The sequence below is a fragment of the Halichoeres trimaculatus genome, unplaced genomic scaffold, assembly GCF_033239565.1.
Source record: "Halichoeres trimaculatus isolate MK-OKI-2021-1 unplaced genomic scaffold, fHalTri1.1 fHalTri1_scaffold_21, whole genome shotgun sequence".
NCBI lineage: Eukaryota > Metazoa > Chordata > Actinopteri > Labriformes > Labridae > Halichoeres > Halichoeres trimaculatus.
The window spans coordinates 22,927,500-22,948,519 of record NW_027437199.1 but is presented as its reverse complement, the minus strand read 5'-3'; the positions used below and the strand labels follow the sequence as shown (position 1 = coordinate 22,948,519).

At 39.3% G+C, this 21,020-nt stretch overlaps 1 protein-coding gene across 1 annotated transcript; it reads right to left on the bottom strand.

The window, feature by feature from the left end:
• Positions 1 to 924: 924 nt before the first annotated feature.
• On the bottom strand, positions 925 to 10,354 carry ifrd1 (interferon-related developmental regulator 1). Its single transcript, XM_074698836.1, has 12 exons — positions 10,119 to 10,354; positions 6,898 to 7,002; positions 6,516 to 6,597; positions 4,664 to 4,788; positions 4,362 to 4,519; positions 4,209 to 4,259; positions 3,842 to 4,020; positions 2,263 to 2,371; positions 1,914 to 2,048; positions 1,669 to 1,797; positions 1,194 to 1,289; positions 925 to 1,075 (listed from the first exon to the last, which is right to left on the bottom strand). The coding sequence occupies exons 1-12, from the start codon at positions 10,147 to 10,149 to the stop codon at positions 989 to 991; spliced, it is 1,287 nt and encodes a 428-aa protein (XP_074554937.1). The 5' UTR covers positions 10,150 to 10,354; the 3' UTR covers positions 925 to 988.
• Positions 10,355 to 21,020: the final 10,666 nt, after the last annotated feature.

The window sequence follows — 21,020 nt, the reverse complement described above, 5'->3', positions numbered from 1 at the left end:
TCAAAGCTTGAATACCAATAACATTTAATACCTCATAACATCAGGATTAAGACTTTTTAATACTTTTTAAGGGCCTTAATTTTCCCACAATTGATTTATCAACTTTTAATACTTCTTAAGACCCGGCGGACACCCTGTTACATATAACGTGGTGCAGTATTATGTGTGTGGATATATATATATATATATATATATATATATATATATATATATATATATATATATATATAAATATATATGTGTGTGTGTGTGTATGTGTGTGTGTGTGTATGTGTGTGTATGTGTGTGTGTGTGTGTGTGTGTGTGTGTGTGTGTGTGTGTGTGTGTGTGTGATAAATAAGTGAGACCCAGCAGTGAATTCCAACAAACTAAGGGGAGCATTAGCTTGCTGAAGTATTTGGAAAAGTCTCAAACTACCTGTCTTGGACACTTGCATTCTTCAGGCAATAAGACACTCAGTTCATTCAGCTGTTCAGTGTTTATTTCACCGTCCTTGCCCTTTAGAGTACATAACAATTACCAAAAGAAACACAATATTCACCGTTGGTCTACAGTAATAACCTGCTAGAGGTTAGCAAAGTAGTGCAACCTAAAACAAATTCATATGAGGGTTACAACATAAATGTTTTAACTAAATCAAACTACATAAAGCAAAACAATGCTGCCAAAGGACATAACTTAATACATATGACAAAAAGGCCACATAATAGATATTAATGAGGAAAGAAATGTACACTATGTACACAACACCACTGTTGAAGTGTGGCTCTATTCAAGTTCGACTCCACCTGAAAAGCTATCATCAACTATCACCTCCTGTAGGTATGACTGTGGCGAAGCGTCTGACGTGAAGCTGCTTTACAACACTACAGACAGCGAGGGTTTGATCCCAAATAGACCTCAGGGGAGTTAAGTGTCAAACAGTTTGGGGGACATTTCATCTAAAAAGCAGGGAGGCTTGATAAATAGTTAACTACTGTGAAAAAGATTAAAACTCTCCCACATCCACTCTCTTGTCCCTGAATTTGCTCCTGGCCTTGGTCCGAGCCTTGAAAGCAGCAGAGTTGTGGAGATGCTGGAAAAGAGAAAAAGGGGATATGAAAACAAAGATACAAAAACATCATTATTCAAAATGTGATGTCTGAAAAACCTGTTCTAAAGAACTTAATTAGGATGGTCTAAGGTGTGTGTACCCTTTCAAAGCGAGAGATCTTCATGGCCTTCATCGTCGCTGAATCAACCAGCATTGGTGGTCCCAGCTCAAACACATCTCTGATGAATTCATTCCCCTGGTAATGACAAAAAAAAACTTCCTTAGGACACATCTCAGCGAGACAAAACCTGCATAGCCAGCAACATTCAGATAAATCAGGGGGAGTTTGCAGCGCTGGCTGCCAGCTGTAACGCAGACTAATTTCCAACCTGAGACCTGTAATGGCTTTTTTCTCCACAATATGCATCATTACCCTAAATCAAGTCATTAGTGTTGTCTTCCTGCGCCGTGTCTTCCTACAGATCTTCATTATATTTTAGTGCAGGAGAAAACTAAACAACCCAAGCTCATGATTCTGCAGAGTAATTAAAGTAAAGGTCTACGTGCGCTTTAAGAGTTTCTTATTTCACTGCCTCAGAAGCTCGTGCTCAGCTTTACAAAGTTAAAACAAATACCTGAAGGTGGTAGTTCATCCCAGAGCCCACAAACTCTCTGAAGGCATCGTAGGTTCTCTTTCTGACCCAGCTGTCGATGGTCATGCGCTCAGTCCCAAAGCGGATTGTCTCGGTCTGGAAGTCACCCTCCTGAAGATGAAATGAGGAGATGTTGTACTTTTAATTTCATGCTACATTGCCATGCAAAAGCAGCGAAAGTTGTGCACAAAATGTGAATTAAAAACAAATTTGTTCTCCACACCCACCTCAACAGCCTTGAGCACATCCCTGAACACAGATCGCTGCTTCCTCTTGTCGGTCTTGGCTCTGTGTTTGTTGCAGTCTGTGGCCAACGCGTTCAGTTTGTCACACAGCTCATCCCAGCCCTCAAAGTCAAACTCCTGAAGAGACAGAGATAATGATACAGCTCCTTTAACAGCAGAATCAAAATATGTGGAGAAGAGAGTCAAGCTGTCAGGTCATTATGCAGTCTAGGCCTTGATTACTGTAGTAAGATGCAGCGTGCTCTATCATTTAGTCTTTTTTTGGTTATGATGATGGGCTGCGCTGTACCACAGCGTCATGGTTATGTAACACAGTGTGGTTTAAACTCACAGCATCCATGTCTCTGGCCAGTTCAAAGAGCAGGGCGATGGTCTCCCCTGCAGCGATCCTCATGTTGACATCCTCACTCTCCAACAGTCTGGGTAGCTTGGGCAGGTGTCTGTGAAACAAAGAACAAAACATTTCTCAGGGTATATGCTAAAATCCTGAGGTCGATTTCAATACCTTTTAAGACTTTTTAAAAATCCTTTCAAAGAGTTTAACAACATTATCGCAACTTCAAGTTGTTGTTGGCAACCCCTCTTTCACAGTTAAAGTTTGCATTTTTACAGAAATTAGGTAAGCTGAGAAGGAATAAAACTTGAAAGAATAAATGAAACTAAAGGCAGGTTTATTGACACTTCCACAACAAGAAACAGCAGTTATTCAAGGCCAACTTGCTAAAAAAAAAGAGAGAAATTGTTTCATCTTTTTCAAAATTTTGGACATGTGCCTAAGATTGTGAGTAGGGATGCACGATATTATCAGCACAATATCGGTATTGGCTGATAAAAGCTTAAAAAACACATTTATTGGTGTCGGCAGATGTGAAAATTTCTGCCGATAGGCACAGCTGATAAGATGCTATAAGTTAGGATTATTATTATTTTCCATCTGAAAAATAAGCTCCTTCAATAAAATGTAGCACTTCATTTATTTGCACTGCAGAGCTCTGTGTCTGTCACCAGGTTGTTACAGTAGCTCTAAAATAATCAAATGCAACTTGGTTATGTTTAAAAATGCATTGTTCATTTAAAGTTCATGTGATCTAAAGAAATTATTTTTCTGTATTTCAATACTGAATGTCTTGAGTTTGAAAAAATAATACATTTCTTATTGATGGTAAAATCAAATGTTTTTTGTCTTGTTTTATGTGTGTTTCTCAAACAAATAAGACCGTCACAATAAGAGTAACATATAGATTCCAGACTTAGCTTTCTTTACAGTGAAAAAAACAAACAAACTTGTGATTATCGGTATTGGTATCGGCCAAAAGGGGTTTGATATATCGGCATATCGGATATCGGCAAAAATCCAATACCGTGCAAACCCAATTGTGAGATTTGCTTTATTGTTGTATTTCATTTCTTGAGTTAAGTTAATGCTGTTTTCAATTTCTTTTTTTTTTAACTAGTAGCAACATTAATTCATAGCTGGTGTATATACACCTCACAACCTTTATCTTTAAATATTTTTGTATTTTTGTATTTTTGTACTGACTCCGTCAATTTCTACAGTTAACACAACAATTTCCCAGTTCTGGATCAATAAAGTAATTATATTCTACTCTATTTTATAATTTTTATAACTTTATCAGCTGAATGTTTGATGTCCAAATCAAGGGACAAGGGGGAAATAAGTACTCATGGGTATTTTTGTAGTCAAAGCTTAAATACCTGTAAAATTTAATACCTCATAAAACCACAATTAAGACTTTTTAAGACTTTTTAAGGGTCTTAATTTTCCCAAAATTGATCAACTTTTAATACTTTTTAAGACCTCGCAGACACTCTGTTTCTGTTTTCTGATCTGCAAAGAGTAAAAAAAACTTTTGAGTATAGTTAAATGTGAAGTTCACAGTGGGTCTTACTTGCGCAGGATGTCTCGGATCTGGTTGGTGGTACAGATGGTAAGCAGCAGGGCCCAGGACAGCAGTGCGTTGGTATGGAGCGCACTCGTCTGGGGGTTAAGCGAAGGACACGTCCCATCCGCTCTAGCGTAGGACCGGGTGAACAGGTTCTCAAAGCACTCCATGGTAGCGTGCACATCCTGCAGCAGGAAGAAGTCAGGGAAAGATGAGCTTAAGATGCAAAAATAAAACCACAACCCTTCTCTAACAAAAGGTTTGATATTTTTTTTTTACTTAACTAGTGCAATGTCACAGAGGACAGAGGACATATGACTGCAGCTGATGTGTAAAATACCAGAAAAGCACATCGAAAGGAATAAAAACTTACCAAAATGTCATCTTCTGCAACCAGAGTACAGAGTCCCAGACTCGTCGCCACCTGTTCAAGACAGAGAGATATTGAGGAGGTTTCCACGCAGTCACAGGTGCTGTGTGTTGGCTGCTCCATCTATGTTCTGGGAAAACAGGAAAAGGTACTCACTGCCTGTCTCGCCTGAATGTTTGCTGATCCGTCTGCCAGGATGGTTTTGAAGATGGGTTTCAGGGTCTTGAACACCTCCTCGCTCTCGATGCCCGAGCCCAGCTGGATACAGAGCAGGCAGGCTAAGGAAGCTGCCGCTCGCTGCTCGTCACCTTTACCTGACAGCAGGAGAGGGAGGGCATTTGGTTTAAGCATCACACAGAAGAAAGCAGAGCTAGTTTTAGAAGTATAAACATCTGCAGGTATTACCGCGAATACATCCTTCAAGGAGAAGAAAACTTGGATTTCAACAAATCCTGTACCTTTCTTCAGGCAGCGTTCAATGCTGTCTGTGATGGTCATCCTTCTCTCAGAGATGAACTCGTACAGGATCCGTGTGGCCATCGCCGTCTTGAGCCCATCCAGTGCCCCTTGTCGAGTCTTAGCGCTGAGGAAACAGGAACACAGAGGATCATGAGTACAAACATGAAATGTAAATAGTTCTCTCCAACAGCAACAGCTCAGCTTCTTTGCAGGATCTTAATCTAGCTAGGCTATTAATGGCCTTTATGACTTAATTGTAAACAAACAGGATACATTAGCTTTTAAAGTCAAAGGTAAATCATGTCAGCAAGTGTATTAGCTTCATGAAAAAATGAGTAAAATTATTTATACATACTAAAACACAGCCCCTTCTGTGATCCTTCATTAAGAATATGAAATATATTTGCTGTGAGTGTTGCACACTTCAGTGTAATCAAATAAACAAGTCATGGGAAAGGCCCAGCTGGGGAATCCCCGCTTAAATCATCACATTTACCACGCCTACGATGACTCACTATATGGGGATTAATCTATTCTTAGCTTGACTGGGCAGCAAGTGCTGGTCTCCTGTGACTCACAGCATCTTTATAAACTGATTAATCCAATGCATGAGCCATTTAAATCATGTTATCATTCCTGTTCTTTAGGCCTGTCACGATAACAAATTTTGCTAGACGATAATTTTCCATATTGTTGTTGATATTATTGTCAATATCATTTTGTTTTTTTCCATTTTTTCATTGATGTAATTATGATAAATGGGATAATAAAGTGAGTACATCATATCACAAGCAACAAACTTTAATTTCTTAAGAGTATTTAACTGTAAATAAAAGGTCAGGATCTTTTAAATAAAATGAATTAAACAAAAAATATTATAAATTTAACAAACAAGAAAGAGAAAAAAAAATACAATGAAAACTCTCTTTTAGAAAAAAATACATGTCAATGAAAATAATTAATACTAATCAAAATCAATAAATCATAGACCCTGTCTCTGAAGAAAAAACAAAACTCCAAAAAACAAACAACAATAAAAACTATAGCCTAAATAAAAGGGAGTTTATACAGTTCCTGAATTGTTTGTAACATGTACTTTTTCCCAGTCAATCCGTACTGTCTGTCAAACATTTTGAACATTTCTGGCTTTCAACCGTATTGAAGGGCTGCATTTCTTTGGTAATGTATCTGTCTTTGAGCGCCACCATTTGGAGCTTTTATTTCTATTTACTTTGCCGACCAAAAGCCTCAGTAAGAGCGGATTGTCAAAGAACAAGGCTCCGCTGCACCTCCACTTCTTCTTCTTCGTTGCCACTATTTTCAAACAAATGCGACGTTGGTGTTCATGAGCTCACACTTTGTTCATTCTGATAAAAAACAATAAAATCCCACACTGGGACTGTGGCAGGCGGCTTAAGAACTGTATCTTCCGTGCCATCACTCATATTAGCATGTGTTTCCTCCTTACCCCTCAGGACGCTCGCTTCAGCTCTCTCCGTGTGTACGCGCAAGGAGCCCCGTCTTCACCCCAAAGATCGCATTTTTGACAGATGCTCACTCCGCTATAAATCTGCTATGGAACCTATGCACCCCGATGTGAGGACGTTTTTATTCATCGTTCAGTTAATTGATTTATTGATTATCGTGACAGGCCTACTGTTCTTTATCACTCACTCATCAGTGTTAATTCAATCACTCCTATGCTTAAGACTCACAAAGGAGTGCTAAAAGTATTTCTGTGAGGCCCTTTACAGAATAAAGCTGTGTTAGAAAAAGTCATGGGCGCATTTCAGCCTGAACACCTGCAAGATGTGAACACGTGTTGGAACCTGTTGAAAAACTTTCTATTACCTCTTATCCACCGTGCTGTCTATGAACCCTTTCAACTTGTACTGGAAATCCTCCTGGGCTGCGTCCTCATTGGCCTCTCCACCTGGCAACAGCACAACATTTAGTAAGTGGATATTCATCTGTGAGGCTTCCAGAGTGTCTTAGTGACTCGACTGAAAAGTGCAGATGAAATGCAAATGTTTCTGGAATAAGTGTAGCTGGTTGGAAAAAAAAAAGAGGTGGTGTTCCTCTTACGCCCTAGAAGAAAGTAAAGATGAAAATACAAACAGGTAGGATGAGGAGTTTTCAGCACATTCCTTGAGGGTGATGTGAGCACAAACCAGAGCAGAAACGCCCAATGTAATGTCAAACAGTTACATCAGAGAAGAAACTGTTTACAAACCTTCATCTGCCACACTCGTGACGTCACTGAAGCTGCTGCAATGACTGAGGGTCTCAATGGAGGCGTCCTCATCACTGAAAGGCTGCACATGTCCATGCTGCCCTCCTGGAGGAGATAAAAAAGAAAGGAATAAAATTAGATCAGTCTGATCAAACAGATGCCACAGAGCAGTGCAGCAGGTTTGGTCATGTTTGTTATGCAACACCCTCTCCATGCAGGCACTCCAGTACACTGTGCTTATCTAAGGGTTGTCCTTTGCTCACTTTATCCTGCTGTACTTTCATATCTCGTGAAAACTGACCAAGTGGTTTGGAGCATGTGCGTGTTTGTTGACTTGGTAAACATGTCAGGAACAGGCTGATCAAAATGTGCCAGAGGTACTGGTCCGTAGGGCTGAACGATTCCGGAAAATAGTCTAATTGCGATTTTTTGGACCAATATTGCGATTGTGAATTAGCATACAAGTTTTAAGGGGGATGTATGTCTTCTACATTATTCACTTAACACAAGCAATACAACATTTTGTAGTATGACCAACACAACAAAGGATACTGTCAACATGTAAACAAGTCTCTCCTGTAGGACAGGCCTACATGTTATGATGAAATGAGATGAATTGACATGAATAATATATCTTTAACTATTACAGATACAGTAGAATATTGACTGATTGATTTAACTTCAAGCCTTGTAGACCTGTGATAAAATTATCATTAATTTCCTTAAATAAAATCAGAGAAAGGAACATAGCACTGCAGAACAACAGGGCTGGTATGAACAATAATCTGAAAAATTAATATGAATCCTCTCTTCTATGAATCTCACACTAAATAAAGTGCTTAAATGTAAATAAAAAGAAAGTTTTTGCACAACCACTGATATATATAAACTTGTGGATTGCATTTTTTAAATGCAGTTTCAAAACTTTCCTCTTTTTTTTTTTAATTGCAGCCTTTGCGATTTGAAAATTGCATTGTATTAAATTGCGATGTTGATCTTAATTCGATTAACTGTTCAGCCCTACTAGTCAGTATTCAGAATGGCTACTTAATATCAGCCAAAATGAGAAAACACATTTTAAGTGGTCAAAGAGTGAGAAAATTCTCTTCTCCATATCAAGTTTAGATCAGACTGTATGAGTTAATATGATTTAGAGACATAAACAGTTCATGAAATGGTTCATAATAGTTCATGTGAGTATCATCTTACCTTAAATAACAAAACACTTCCGTATTAGCACAAAAACATTCAAAGAAAATGAGCGCCACTCGCTCATTGAACTGATGTGGCACTATGAGAATCAGAACTAGAGAACACTGAGGCTTCTGCAGCGCCACAGAGTTTTAAAGGAACTATGACAAAAAAAAAAAAAAAATTGGTGTCAAATTGTGGAATTATTTGACAATTGATTTGAAAGCCTGTACAAATATTAATCAGTTTAAGTGAAAGTATAAAAACAAAATAATAGTGAAATATGAAGATGATAGGTGAAAGGTCCTCTTTTGCTTTATATATCATTGTTGTTGATGATGAGTAGTTGTGTTTGCCAGTTGTTTTGTGATTATTTGTTACTATTTTATTCATGTATCATTTAAGTATTATTTTTAATTCTGACTTTCTGCATCAGTTGTTAAATATCTGAAGGTTAGACCATCAAGTATTCTTGCTTTATTATGTCAAGAAAGGGGCTGGTATTAATAAGTTTTTCTTCTTCCTGCCCCTTTTCGATCATGAAATGGAAAATGTGATAGAACTTCTAAATGTACAGTGTGTGACCTGTAATTTCATGATACGGAATAAATTTAGAAAAAATAAATATCTAAAAATGAGGTTAAGTGCAAATTTGCAAGGTAAACTAGAATATCTGCATAGATCGTATCAATGCCTGAACTAACCTACAACAACTTTGCAGTTATTTGTGTCTGCTTAGAGAATGTCAAACTCTTTGAATAATTGGAGAATAGTTTTCCAGTGACGATCGAATAGTGCTTTAACCTGGAATAACCATCCAGTATGATTGTTAGAGCACTGTTGCATTAGTCACAAGATACTTTGCCCAACAAATGACATAACACTTGTACAGTTGCCAATCAGGTTATTCGTATTCTAAAATATATCTAACAGCGATCAAGGGGTAGGAGGTTGTGACAGCTAAAAAGAAGAGAAGATGTTTGACATGTTCACGTGTAAACGTGTGAGTTGTGAGTGAACAGCTTCAGTAAGAATGGCGCAATAAAACCAGACACAACAGGAGTCTGGAGCCTGACCTGAACTCACCTCATGAGGACGTGTTGAACTCACAATGAGAGTCAGGAGCAGCAAATAAAACGCGACTAAGTCAAAACCATGAGAAATGTCAACGGAATCTCCCAGCTGCTTTAAAATGCTTCTTTATCTATGTGACAGGGACTGTTTTTTTCTTTCTGCGTGTTGACGTGGACCTTTCCTCTACAACAGCTGATTTCTCAGAACCGGGCGCCGCCTGTTTTACAACCCCCCTCTCCCCAGAGTCCAAAATGTCCGCCTTCTGTCTGTCTCTGAACAATACAACGACCAAAAACCCTGTTTAACATACAATACTGATCAGATTGACTCCTCTGTTTACATTAGAGTCACAACAGCTGTCAGGATGAAAACCAGACGTCAGCAGCGAGATTAATTGGGGTCAATCTGCCGACAACACGACCTCACTACCGAGTTTAAGCCAGCATCATAACCTAGTTATAGAGGATGGATTTCGGTAAAGGGGTAAATACAGCTGACTTTTGTTGTTTTGTCGTTTTCACTGTGAAAGTTTTCGCCCCTGTCATACAAGCACAACGTAAAAACAACTACCTAGCATCCAATGCTGGATCGAGCTAATGTGAGGCCAGCGTGAGCTAACGTTAGCATTAGAGCGTTATGTCGTCCTAATAATCAACGCTGGGATTCATCACAAATCGAGTATCAAATACTGAAAAGTATTTAATCACGTACACGTTTAAGGCAACTTTCAGTCTTGTGTTGAGTGTTTTTTTTTCTAAACAACAGAATGGCTTCGTGTGATAACGGCTAGTTAGCTTTACGTTTTGACGCAGGCCCGCCTCTGACGTTTGTAGTTCTTCCAGCCAACACGTTCAACTGCAGTCAACGCACCGATAACGCGAAAGAACTACAACTACCACAGGTATGAAGAAGTCACATAAGCAAGGCCAAAACAACCCGTCCGCCCGCTCACTTACCCCTGCTGTTCTTCTTCTTGTTCCTCGGCATTTTCTTGCAGATTAGTACCTAATATGATTAAAAATCAGCCAATACACGACCAGCTTTTATTGTTATGTCTCGTAAAACAAAAATATTCCCGTGGCACCGTAGATAAAAAGGAATTGAAAGCGATCTTGGAAAGAGTCTGTTGGCCGAGACGATACATTTTCCCTCATAAACCAGGGCTGCGCAGAGAGAGGGCGGCTCCGGGTATTTATACCGGCGGACATATCACGAGGAGGTTTCCCGGCATCTCCCACCAATCCGGGAATAGGGACAGACGTCGCGTGTGTTCCCGCGTGACGCAGTCTTGATACAGTGTATGGACGCAGTGCACAGAAACGTGGTGTCTCTGCTGTGTGGTTGTTTTGGTGAAACGTGTTCATGTCATTGGACTTCGTGGCAGTCATAAAAAACAGACCAAACAATAATACACCCTTGAATGGAACCAGAGACAAGGAGCATGCGGCTATAACCCGAGGAGGAGAAGTCAGCACAATGCCTTTGTTTACTTCTTATGTAGTGTTAGACACATGATTCAGCCAGATACAAAATGACTTCTTTAACTTAACAGATATACAAAAGTCATCATAATGGCATGCACAGTTTGTGAGTTTGTGACCCAACAAGTAGTCTTGTTGTTTTAGTTAGTTGTTGTTTGCCACATTTCTAAGCATTTGGGACAAAGACTAAAATTATTTTAAACTACAGATTTTAATGTTATGGACCTTAATCAAACATACGGTGGCTGAGATGTACAAACACAAATTACAACGTTTGGAACACTTTTACAAACTTTAAACAAATTTACTTTTAAAAAACATCATTTCAATGGAAAAAAAGTCTGAATGTTGACAAAAGGGAATGAACTAAATGCTGAATGTGACCTGGAAGTGATTCTACCTGAGGGGTCAGTCAGTTTGTGTTGACGGAAGTTGTTGAAGAAAGACAGGGGCGTGAGATTAACAGAGTTTATTAGAGTTGATAAAAAGTTTATGTGCATGAATTGTGCTTTGTTCGTTCTTTGGAACCCACTTTGGTCAAAAAATGTGGATGGTCTCTGTAAGTTTTAAACAACCTGAAGTAAACAGAAGGGCCAAGCACACATATTGAAAAAGCCTGAAAACGTGCAACATTGTGCGCAACAATCTATCACATCTGGTCTTGAAAGCAAAACCGTGTTTTTTTGACCGAAGTGGGTTCCACAGAAACGGACCAGAAACTTTTTATTAACTCTGCAAATCTCACGCTGTTATGTCTTCCCCTCATCACCGCCTGTCAACACAAACTGACTGACCCCTCAGGTATTCTCTCTCTTGGGTCACATTTAGCATGGTACTTCCCCTTTCCATTAAAATTCTGACTCTGTAAATTTGTTTCACAGCTTGTAAAAGTTTTATGAATCTTGCAAATTTGTTTCATCCTTGTTAAAAAGTGTTTTGCTAATTGAACTTAGTTTGTTTTTCTATATAATTGTAAAAATGTTTTGTAAAATGTAAATTTGTTTAAATTGTAAAGTGTTTTAAACTTTGTAATTTTGGTTTGCACGTTTCAGTCAGGTTACAAATGCTACACTTAACTTAAAACTACAATGGCCTCAAATATTTTGCAAGTTAAAAATGCTTTGCAAAAGGACAAACACAACCACACCAATGAAAAACAGGACTGCAACAACACAACAGAAGAACAGCCACAAGGGAAGTTAAAAGAGGTTAACTTTGTTTTTTCTAACTCACGGTTAACCCATCAGACACAGAAAAGTGACGGTTAGTAAAATATTGTTTTCTATTGTAGCAATCATGACTATAGATTTGTTAGGTCTAAAGCTAAATATAAGATGACACATGACACACACATGACTGGTCAATACAAAAGAAATAAAAGTTGCCTACCACAAAGTATATCATAAGGTGAGACTCCTGCAAAGCTATTTTCAACATAGCTGCTAAGGCTGTACTTGTGTTGTGTTCGTGGTTATCAGTGGTTGTGCAGTGGTTGTGTTTTTTCCTTTAGGAATGTTTTTGTTTTTTTCTTAAAGTCATCAGAAACCTACTAGCCACCGAGGAAAATAGCGCAAAGACAACATCTAATGGTGAAAGAGGACAGGTTATTGTCGCAGACAGATGTTTCTGAAAAGTTAGGACATGGAAAGCGAGATCTGAACACAGAAAAGGTGGTTTTCAAAAAGAATAATAAAAGTTACACTTCAAAGAACATCTCCAAAACACGGAAGTTTGCAACGGGCGGACAAAAAGTCTCCTTGAGAGTCTGAGTGTTTCAGTAGATTACTGTAGGTAAAAAGAGGCACCCAATGATGTGATGGACTGAATGAGCAAATAGTGAATCAGCTTAATAGTGTTCTAGGCGTAAAGCTGCCAAGAAATACTGGATTTGGTAATCCAGAGTGTGGAGAAATCTCTGTGCAAAATGGAGAAGAACCAAAACCAATACTAAATGGATGAGATATTAGACCCTCAGGCAGCACTGCATCAAAAACAGACATGACTCTGCAGTGGAAATCACTGCATGGGCTCTCAAACTCTTTCCAAAACCCAGGGCCTATGAACAGTGCATCCACAAATGGATGTCAAAACTGCAGCAAGTGGGAATTGGCACATGTCTATCATGTAGACATGAGCCAGAAGAAGCTGTGATAGTGGGGGTGCAGAAGTGTCTATGCCATAAAAATCTTAAACATCTGGAAAGAGTCCATTAATGCTGAACACTATGTGCAGATTTGGATAAACATATGCTGCCATGCAGACAATCAGAAGATCTTACATACTTTAACAAAACCATGCCCAACCATGCTCTGCACTGCAGCACTGCACAAACTGGCCTGCCTGCATTCCTGATCTGGCACCCATTACAAACACATGAAGCATTCGGAAGGATTAATACTGTATGCAGAATACTGAAAATACACATGTTAAATGATCGTTTCAAAAACAAAATTTCAGTGCATGTCCTTAATCTGTGATTCTGGATGAGGGAGTCTTCATCTGTTCCTACTACAGGAGAACAACTGATGGAAAATGTCTATAAATGCTGCAAAGTGAAAGTTTTCAAAGAGTGTTATTCTCCCGTAAAGTGTGAGTGAAGTGAATGTAACCATCAACACTGGCTCAGGACTGCAGAGGGTGTGAAAGTGATAGAGTTGTATTTCTCTCACACACCGAGCAGCTCTCTGTCAGTTGAGTAACTTTATTTACAGAGGCACTTGGAGTATGGATTTTTCCCAGACTACTGTTGCAAAACAGAATCAATTCAAACTGGCAGAGCACGGTTTCACACTCGTACTGCAGATAGTGGCAAGTGCATCGGATACATCAGGATGCAATGAGCTGAGGAATGGAGTAACAATTATGCAAGAAGATGAAAGCTGCCCAGACCAGCACACTGCTCCATATTAGGATATCTGTGTGGTTTGGGATGCATTACTTTAAAGATTAACATATTATATTATATTATATTATATTATATTATATTATATTATATTATATTATATTATATTATATTATATTATATCTTTGCTCTTATATATAAATATTTTTTTTATGGTTCTGATCTGTAGAATGCTAATATATCTTCTGTTTGGGGAACACTGTATTATTAAAAGGACAGAGCTGAGCTAGTCTTTTGTTTTTAAGTTTTCTACCGTCCATTGGTGAAATACAGGACAACATCCAACAGTTTCTAGCACTGACAAATAGTTCTGCTGCTCTATTTCTGAATTAAAAATGAACATTCATCAAATCTTGGGCAAACACAGTTTGGAATCAACAAAATCTGTCCAGTGAATAATCTTTCCTAGCTTGAAATATTCCAGTCCTTCTGCACTTTTCTTGAAATGACAGAAATAGTTCATTCTGTCTTACACAAGTGGAAAATCTCACAGATGCAGCCTCCTGGCTGCCATTCCCACGGCCCAACTGTCAACAGTGTTCCTGCCAGCTCAGACCTGACAAACAGCAGAATCCAGGCTGCAGCATTCAAAGCTGACTGTCTCTTTCTCCTGCACGCCGTGTTCCACTATAAAGAGGCTTCCAGATCTGCTTCCTGCACGCCCACTCACACCTACACAGCACTCGTGATGATGTTCAGTTGCTAATTGATAAAGCTGATTTTTAACATGTCCGTTCAGATCACATTTCTTTGAAGAAGCTGGTTTGATTTACAAGCACTCCGAGGACGTGGGTGGACTCAGAAACATGCTCAGGAAGTTTTTCAAACCCTTCTTCACCAAACAGTCCAGCCAAGAAAAGAGTTTTCTGCAACATTCAGCCAAGACAGAAACTTCAGTGCAACGTAGAAGCTCTGGGCGTTTATCATACTACAGAAAACACAGACAGAGAGACTGAAGAGAAACTGCTTCTTCATTCCAGCAGGCAGGAGCAAATGGTTGAAATCTTGACTAAGCAAAGCACAGAAAGCTCCTTAGTAAGCCTCCCACACAGCCCTTCATTATGGAGCACAAAGAAAGAAATGCTGTAAAACTTGAGCCTAACACTGTGTGTCTGTGTGCCAAGTGATGGCAAAGGTGTACTAAACAACACATGTGTTTTGTAAGACGTGCAGACAAACAGCCTCTTTTGCATTCCACAAACAATAAACCTGCAAAAACACTATTTGTGAAGATTTTTTATTTTTTGCACCATGCACTTTTTTTTTTTTTACCTTCAAATGGCCCACTGTATCACGGAGCTCATTTGCAGAAAAGGGCTTTGTGTGGAGCCCCTCAGGCACAGTGCAAAGACCGGAGTGCTGCTCTGTTTGCAGCATCAGGCCTGAATAATTCATTATGTGTGAAGCTGGAGCAATTTAAGTTTGACACAATAACACAGAAAGAGAAATCTGCATTATGAGGTATTTTAATCACATTAATTCTGAGTGAAACACTTTTTTTTTTTTTTTTTTTTTTTTTTTTTTAATAAAAGCACCCTTAATGTCTATAAAATGAACTCTTAAATGCTGGATCTGCAAAATTTGGCTAATTATTACACTATGATGAAAATAAACTTTGAGTAAGTCAGATCAGGCGTATCAAAAGGCTGTTTTAGTGAAACCTGGTCAGTGCACAGTTCTGATTTGGTATCTTTATGACAGTGTTTGCCACTAGGGGGAGCCATTCTGTTTGAAATTCAGAGGACATACAGCTCCCACTGCAACCGCGCAAGTGTAATTCTAGGAGATGTGTTTTTGATGCATAATTTATTGAGTCACTGAACTGTGATTACTGCTGAGCTGCATCTCCCTCTAAACGCTTAATGGGCTCCAGCCTGCAAAGCAAATATCATATAAGCCCGCAGTTTAGACCAAGTGTAAGAGTGTGGAGTGCAGTAATGAAAGGAGCAGATGTGATTGCAGAAAGAGTGGGAGTGGGTTAAAGTTGCAGTAAGAGAGAGAAATCACCTGCCAGAGAAGCAGTGTAGGAGTCAGGAACAACAGAGCAGCCCAGTCTGAAATCACTCAGCATGCGTGTCACGTCACCCCGACGGGCACCAGCTCTGACCATCCTAATGCTCCAGGAATACAGATCATTACCAAAATAACAGATAGCCAGGGAGGGAGAGGGAGCCGACAGTGGGTAATAGAAAATGTCTGAATATTAATTTCATGTGCAGTGCTTCTCATTTTAAATAATTCATTCCTGACATGGCCTGGAGCGGTGTGGTCCACATGGGTTCAGCCTGCTGGGGCAAGAAAGATCGAGGTTAGGGTGTGATCTGGGGTCGATGGGTTGATGCTAACAAAATGTTAAAGTTTAGACAAGGTTAGGGATCAGAAACCTCACACAGCTCTCCATGAAAGTTAAAACTGCACCTTGGCTTCCTTGACTTGTTATTCATTTTAAGCACTTCACATAAGGAAGATGGAGTGGCTTTGCTTTAGGCTACAAGACAACATCATGTCAACAGGGTGAAGTTTATAAAACACATTTTAAATACTAACTGATGCAGGATCCAGCATCTGATTTCTGACTCTAAACCAGCACTGACACTAGGGCCAAATGTTTGTTCTGTCTGTCTACAAACACATTTTCTGACTTAGCTTGGCCTAGCTTAACTTGGTTTTGCTGGTCTTCACTTTTGGTAGCTTAGGAGACTCACTGCAGCAGGCCAAGATGTTGTCCCATCCCTGATCAATTGCAGTTTCACAGCTTGTCATCCTCTACATTAGTAGTTTCCAACCTTTTCCAGCTCAGGGCCCACTTTAAAGTCTCAAAATTTTTCACAGCCCACCACCAACCAATAAATATGGAGGTCATGTAATGCATTCTCAAGGCACTTTTTTTCTCATCGATTGAACATAATGGGACTAAAGAAGTGAGAACAGGAGAAACATGTTGGAAACTCAACAGTTGCTATCACAGAATCTTGAAAATATTACAACACCTTTGGTTTTACAGTTTATATAAAAAATATAATGGGGAAAAGAAGAATTAACGCATCAACTTTTATCTCATTACATTTATGTCCAAAGCTGCAATTCACACAAAATTTCTACCAGACATTGGATTTAACTCAGATAATCCACACATGAAAAAAAATCATGACATTCAAGTCCATAAATAATGATTATGTGGAATCAAGTACGATAACACAGGAAAAAAGTATTGAACACACCATGGAAAGGCTGTATACTTTGGCAAGGAAATGCACCATACCACCTGAAATCTGTCAGTGATTATTACTTGAACTTCCAATTAGTGCAAACCAACATCAGCTGGGCTAGAGCAAATTGATGGTCCTATAAAAAAGGTTGTTTTTTCACCAAGCAGTTAAATACCACACACCTCATGATGGGTAAAGGCAAAGAGCTCATTGATTGTTGCTCAGCATCAGCATGGAACTGGTTACAGACTTATATCAAAGCACCTGAATATTCCAGTCAGCAGCATTGGGGCTATTATTGGCAAATGGAAGAAGCACCACCTTACCATCAACAGGCCACACACAGGAGCTCCTTGAAGATTTCTGACCAGGGAGTCAGAAAAATAGTCAAAAGAGGACTCAATGGGCCAAGGACCACTCTGAAAGTGCTCCAGAAAGACTTGGAGGCAGCAGGTACAATTGTAACAGAGAAAACAATAGGCAATGCACTCCACCGTCTATTGACGCTCAGCCCACAAGACTCCATTCCTCAAGAAAAGGTATGTTGCTACATACCATGTTTGGAGGAGAAGTAGCACTGCACATCAGACAAAAAACACTACACTAACAGTGAAGTTTGGAGGTGGAAGCATCATGGCATGGGGTTGTTTCTTCATATAATTGACGGAGCAATGAATGGAGCCATGTATGGGGAATTCTTGATATGAATCTGCTGCCATCCACCAGGATGATGAAGATGAGACGTGGCCGGACCTTCCAGCAGGACAACCATCCAAAGCACACGGCAAAGTTGACTCTCAAATGGTTTCAAAAAAAGAAAATCAATCTGTTGGAATGGCCTAGTCAATCACCTGACTTCAATCCAACTGAACATTTGTGGAAAGAACTAAAGAAAAGAGTTCACCAGAGAGCTCCAAAGAATATTCCAGATTTAAAGACAGTCTGTGCAGAAGAATAGACCAAAATCACACCTGAGCAGTGTGGACGATTAGTTCAAACATGCAAGAAGCTTCTGGAAGCTGTCATTGCAAACAAAGGCTTCTCCACTAAGTATTAGATGAGTCTCAGTTTGCATTTTTCAATAGTTTTTCTCCTGTGTTATCGAACTTAATTCCACATAATCATTATTTATGGACTTGAATGTCACAGTTTCTTTTCATGTGTGGATTATTTGAGTTAATACCAATGTCTGGTAGAAATTTTGTTTGAACTACATCTTTAGAAATAAATGTGATGAGAAAAAAGTTAACGCGTTCAATACTTATTTTCCCCACTGTATATTTATATAAACTGTAAAACCAAAGGTGTAACATTTTTAAGATGCTGTGTTAGCAACTGTGGAGCTATATATAAATATATTTTATTTATTTATTTTATTTTACAGTTCCGTTCTTACTACGCGTTGTAACCTGAAATTCTGCAAAAGTCAAATTTTTACCCTGAATACCCCCTAAATCTTTAAATAACTATCCAAATACATGCATTATACTTCTTTTTCATGGGAAAAAAGACATTCAATAAACTAAAATGAACATAAAATGTAACATGTAACACGACTCGAGACACAGTGGATGATGCTGATCACCACGTAGCACTGCATAGCTGAAAACTTGTCCCTTACCTTTGTTCCGGTATGTTGACGTCAGGTTCAGCCTGGGGTATTTCAGCGGTTATTAACTGCTATGAATCCCTCACTGTATCATGGCTTGAATACAGCTCATTAAAAACGAGAGCAGTAAATGTATACCTGTATAAAAATACCCAAATGTGTCATCAGGCAACTCCCCTTGGCATGATCACATAATTAAAAAGTATTTAACATATCAAACATACATAAATCAAAACAGCAGGTTGAAACCAGCATCAGGATGAAAATAGAGCACTCAGCTCCTACTTAGAGTCGATTAGTCACTGGCTGAATCCCACTTTTTCCCTTTGTTTGTTGTTTTGAAGGAGATTAGTTCCTCCATTGTAATCACCTTCTCTACGCCTGCACACATTTGTCTTTCTCATAATTTGCTTCTTCACTCTGAAGCCATTAACCTTTTTAAAAGCAGGCTCCAGAGCAAGGAGGAGGAGGAGGGAAGCCTTTTTGGTGAAGATGTGGTGAGCCACGCCCTAACCTGAATCCCTGACATAACTGATGAGAGAAAACAAAAGAGAAAAAAAAAACAAGGAGAGAGGAGTTGGGGGAAGGTTGGTGGAAACACCTGTACACCCTGACTGCTCAGGTTTCTTCATCTCGCCTTCAAACACTGAGAGCAGAAAGTCAGAGGGTTAAAGCCTCTCTTTCAATAGATGTCTGCGAATAAGTGCTAAGAAAAAAATCTTGCCTTAGTTACATTTTAAGCTAGCTGCCTCTGTTTGTGTTGGATCTGATGTGGTAGGATGCTGCTGTTTACTCGTAAACTCAATCTCAGGTGAGCTTTACCTTCATCATCAATTTGCTGCAGAATCTGAATAAGAATCTGCAAAGAAAGCATTCTGCACTCCAGGTATGGGCTTATCAGAGTCTGGGGAGGAAATCCATTAAGCAGCTACACACACCTATTCACACACACGCACAAAAGATGACAAAGCAATGTCATTGTCATCTGGTCATCTGATTAAGTAGATTAAAAACACATTAAGTGTCAGGATTTTGCAGTGATGGCGTCCTCACTCAGGCCTGTCCCCGTAGACTGGATTAAGTCACCATTTGCAAATGAAAATAGAAATCCATTACGAGGCTAAAAATATTTCCTCCAAGCTTTAAGGTTTTATCAACAAACACTCATTTAGACCACAAACAAACACGTCCAATTGAAGTCCTGAGTCTATTCTGGTTTGCTCGCACCAAAGGCCCTGGGCATCCAATCAATAGAGGGCTGAGCTCCTCGACAGCTCGTTCAATTCCATTTCCTCTGCCAAGCCCTCTCCTATTATGGGAATTTGCTCTATTTTCCTCTCCTTCCACCACCGTGGGAGAGCTTGTGGATAAGGTTGGTGCTTGAAATAAGCTCAGACAACCTATCTAAAGGTCGGTTAGCGTGGCCACCCGGTGAGACCAGCTGACTGACTCGTTTGAAGTTAAAAGAGTGTTTAGTGGGGAGCTTGAAACTGTTAAAGGTGGAAACTGAGAGCATTTCATGTCAGCGCTCGCTTTAATGTGTTGGCTTCACAGTTCAGAGCAGAGGAGGAGAAAATAATGATACGCAATGTTATTAAATGAGTGGGACATCCCTAATTAAGACTCCACAGAGCATCAGACTTCAGTCAAAACAACACAGACCTGAAAAAGAAGAAACTTCAGAGTGTTTGTTCAGAGTTTTGAAAGAATCTTAACATTTCACCATCTGCTCAAAGTTTAATCCAACACACACTTTGACTGCTCATCTCTGGGTCTGTGTGAGTGTGTGTTAGTCAGGGCTGTGAGGGCTGTCTCTGTTTACCACACACACACACACACACACACACACACACACACACACACACACACACACACACACACACACACACACACACACACACACACACACACACACACACTGTCAATGCACCTGCACTCGCTTTACAGAGGATGTCCAGTGTGTGTCCAGTTCCATAATGATCTGTTCTAGAGGAAGAACAGTGGATGGTCTGTTGGCTCGGGGAGCTGTACAGTCCTTTCTCAGAGTAACCACAGAGTCACCATGGTCCGTGGTGTGATGTTAGAAAAACTGGACTAATTCAGTAGAGATGCGGGGGCAACACAAGCTAAGCTAATGTGAGCAAAGATAGGAAAATTATTTGTTTTGTGTCGAAAAAATGCAGAAAACATTTTAAAAACATGACGCCTCCTGTGGAGAAAGTAGTACATATCTTTCCTTTCTACAGATATATAGTTTTATAATGAATAATCTCTTTCCTGCCTCCCCTCTTCGTGATTATTTGCAGCAGAGAATTTAAACAGTTGATTTCTGATGTGCCGTCATTCTCTTTGTTCAGTTCAGGGGCGTAGCTACAGTTAGGCAAACACAGGCAGCCTGAAAGCATCTCTTAAAAACTGATTTATGAAGTTCTCTTCAATTGAAAGCATTTTTTTTTCTAAATCTTACTTCACATGCTTCAAAATACATCAAAAGGCTTAATCTTTAATGATCATTTTGGGTACTCCCCCTCCCTTCTTATTCAATGGGCTATTCCATGTTACAACACATCTGAACATTTGATTCAGGAAGAAAGTGGTAAAAAACACATTTTTTACCCCATTTTTTTCTTATTTTCAACCAAGTCCGGAATAAAAAC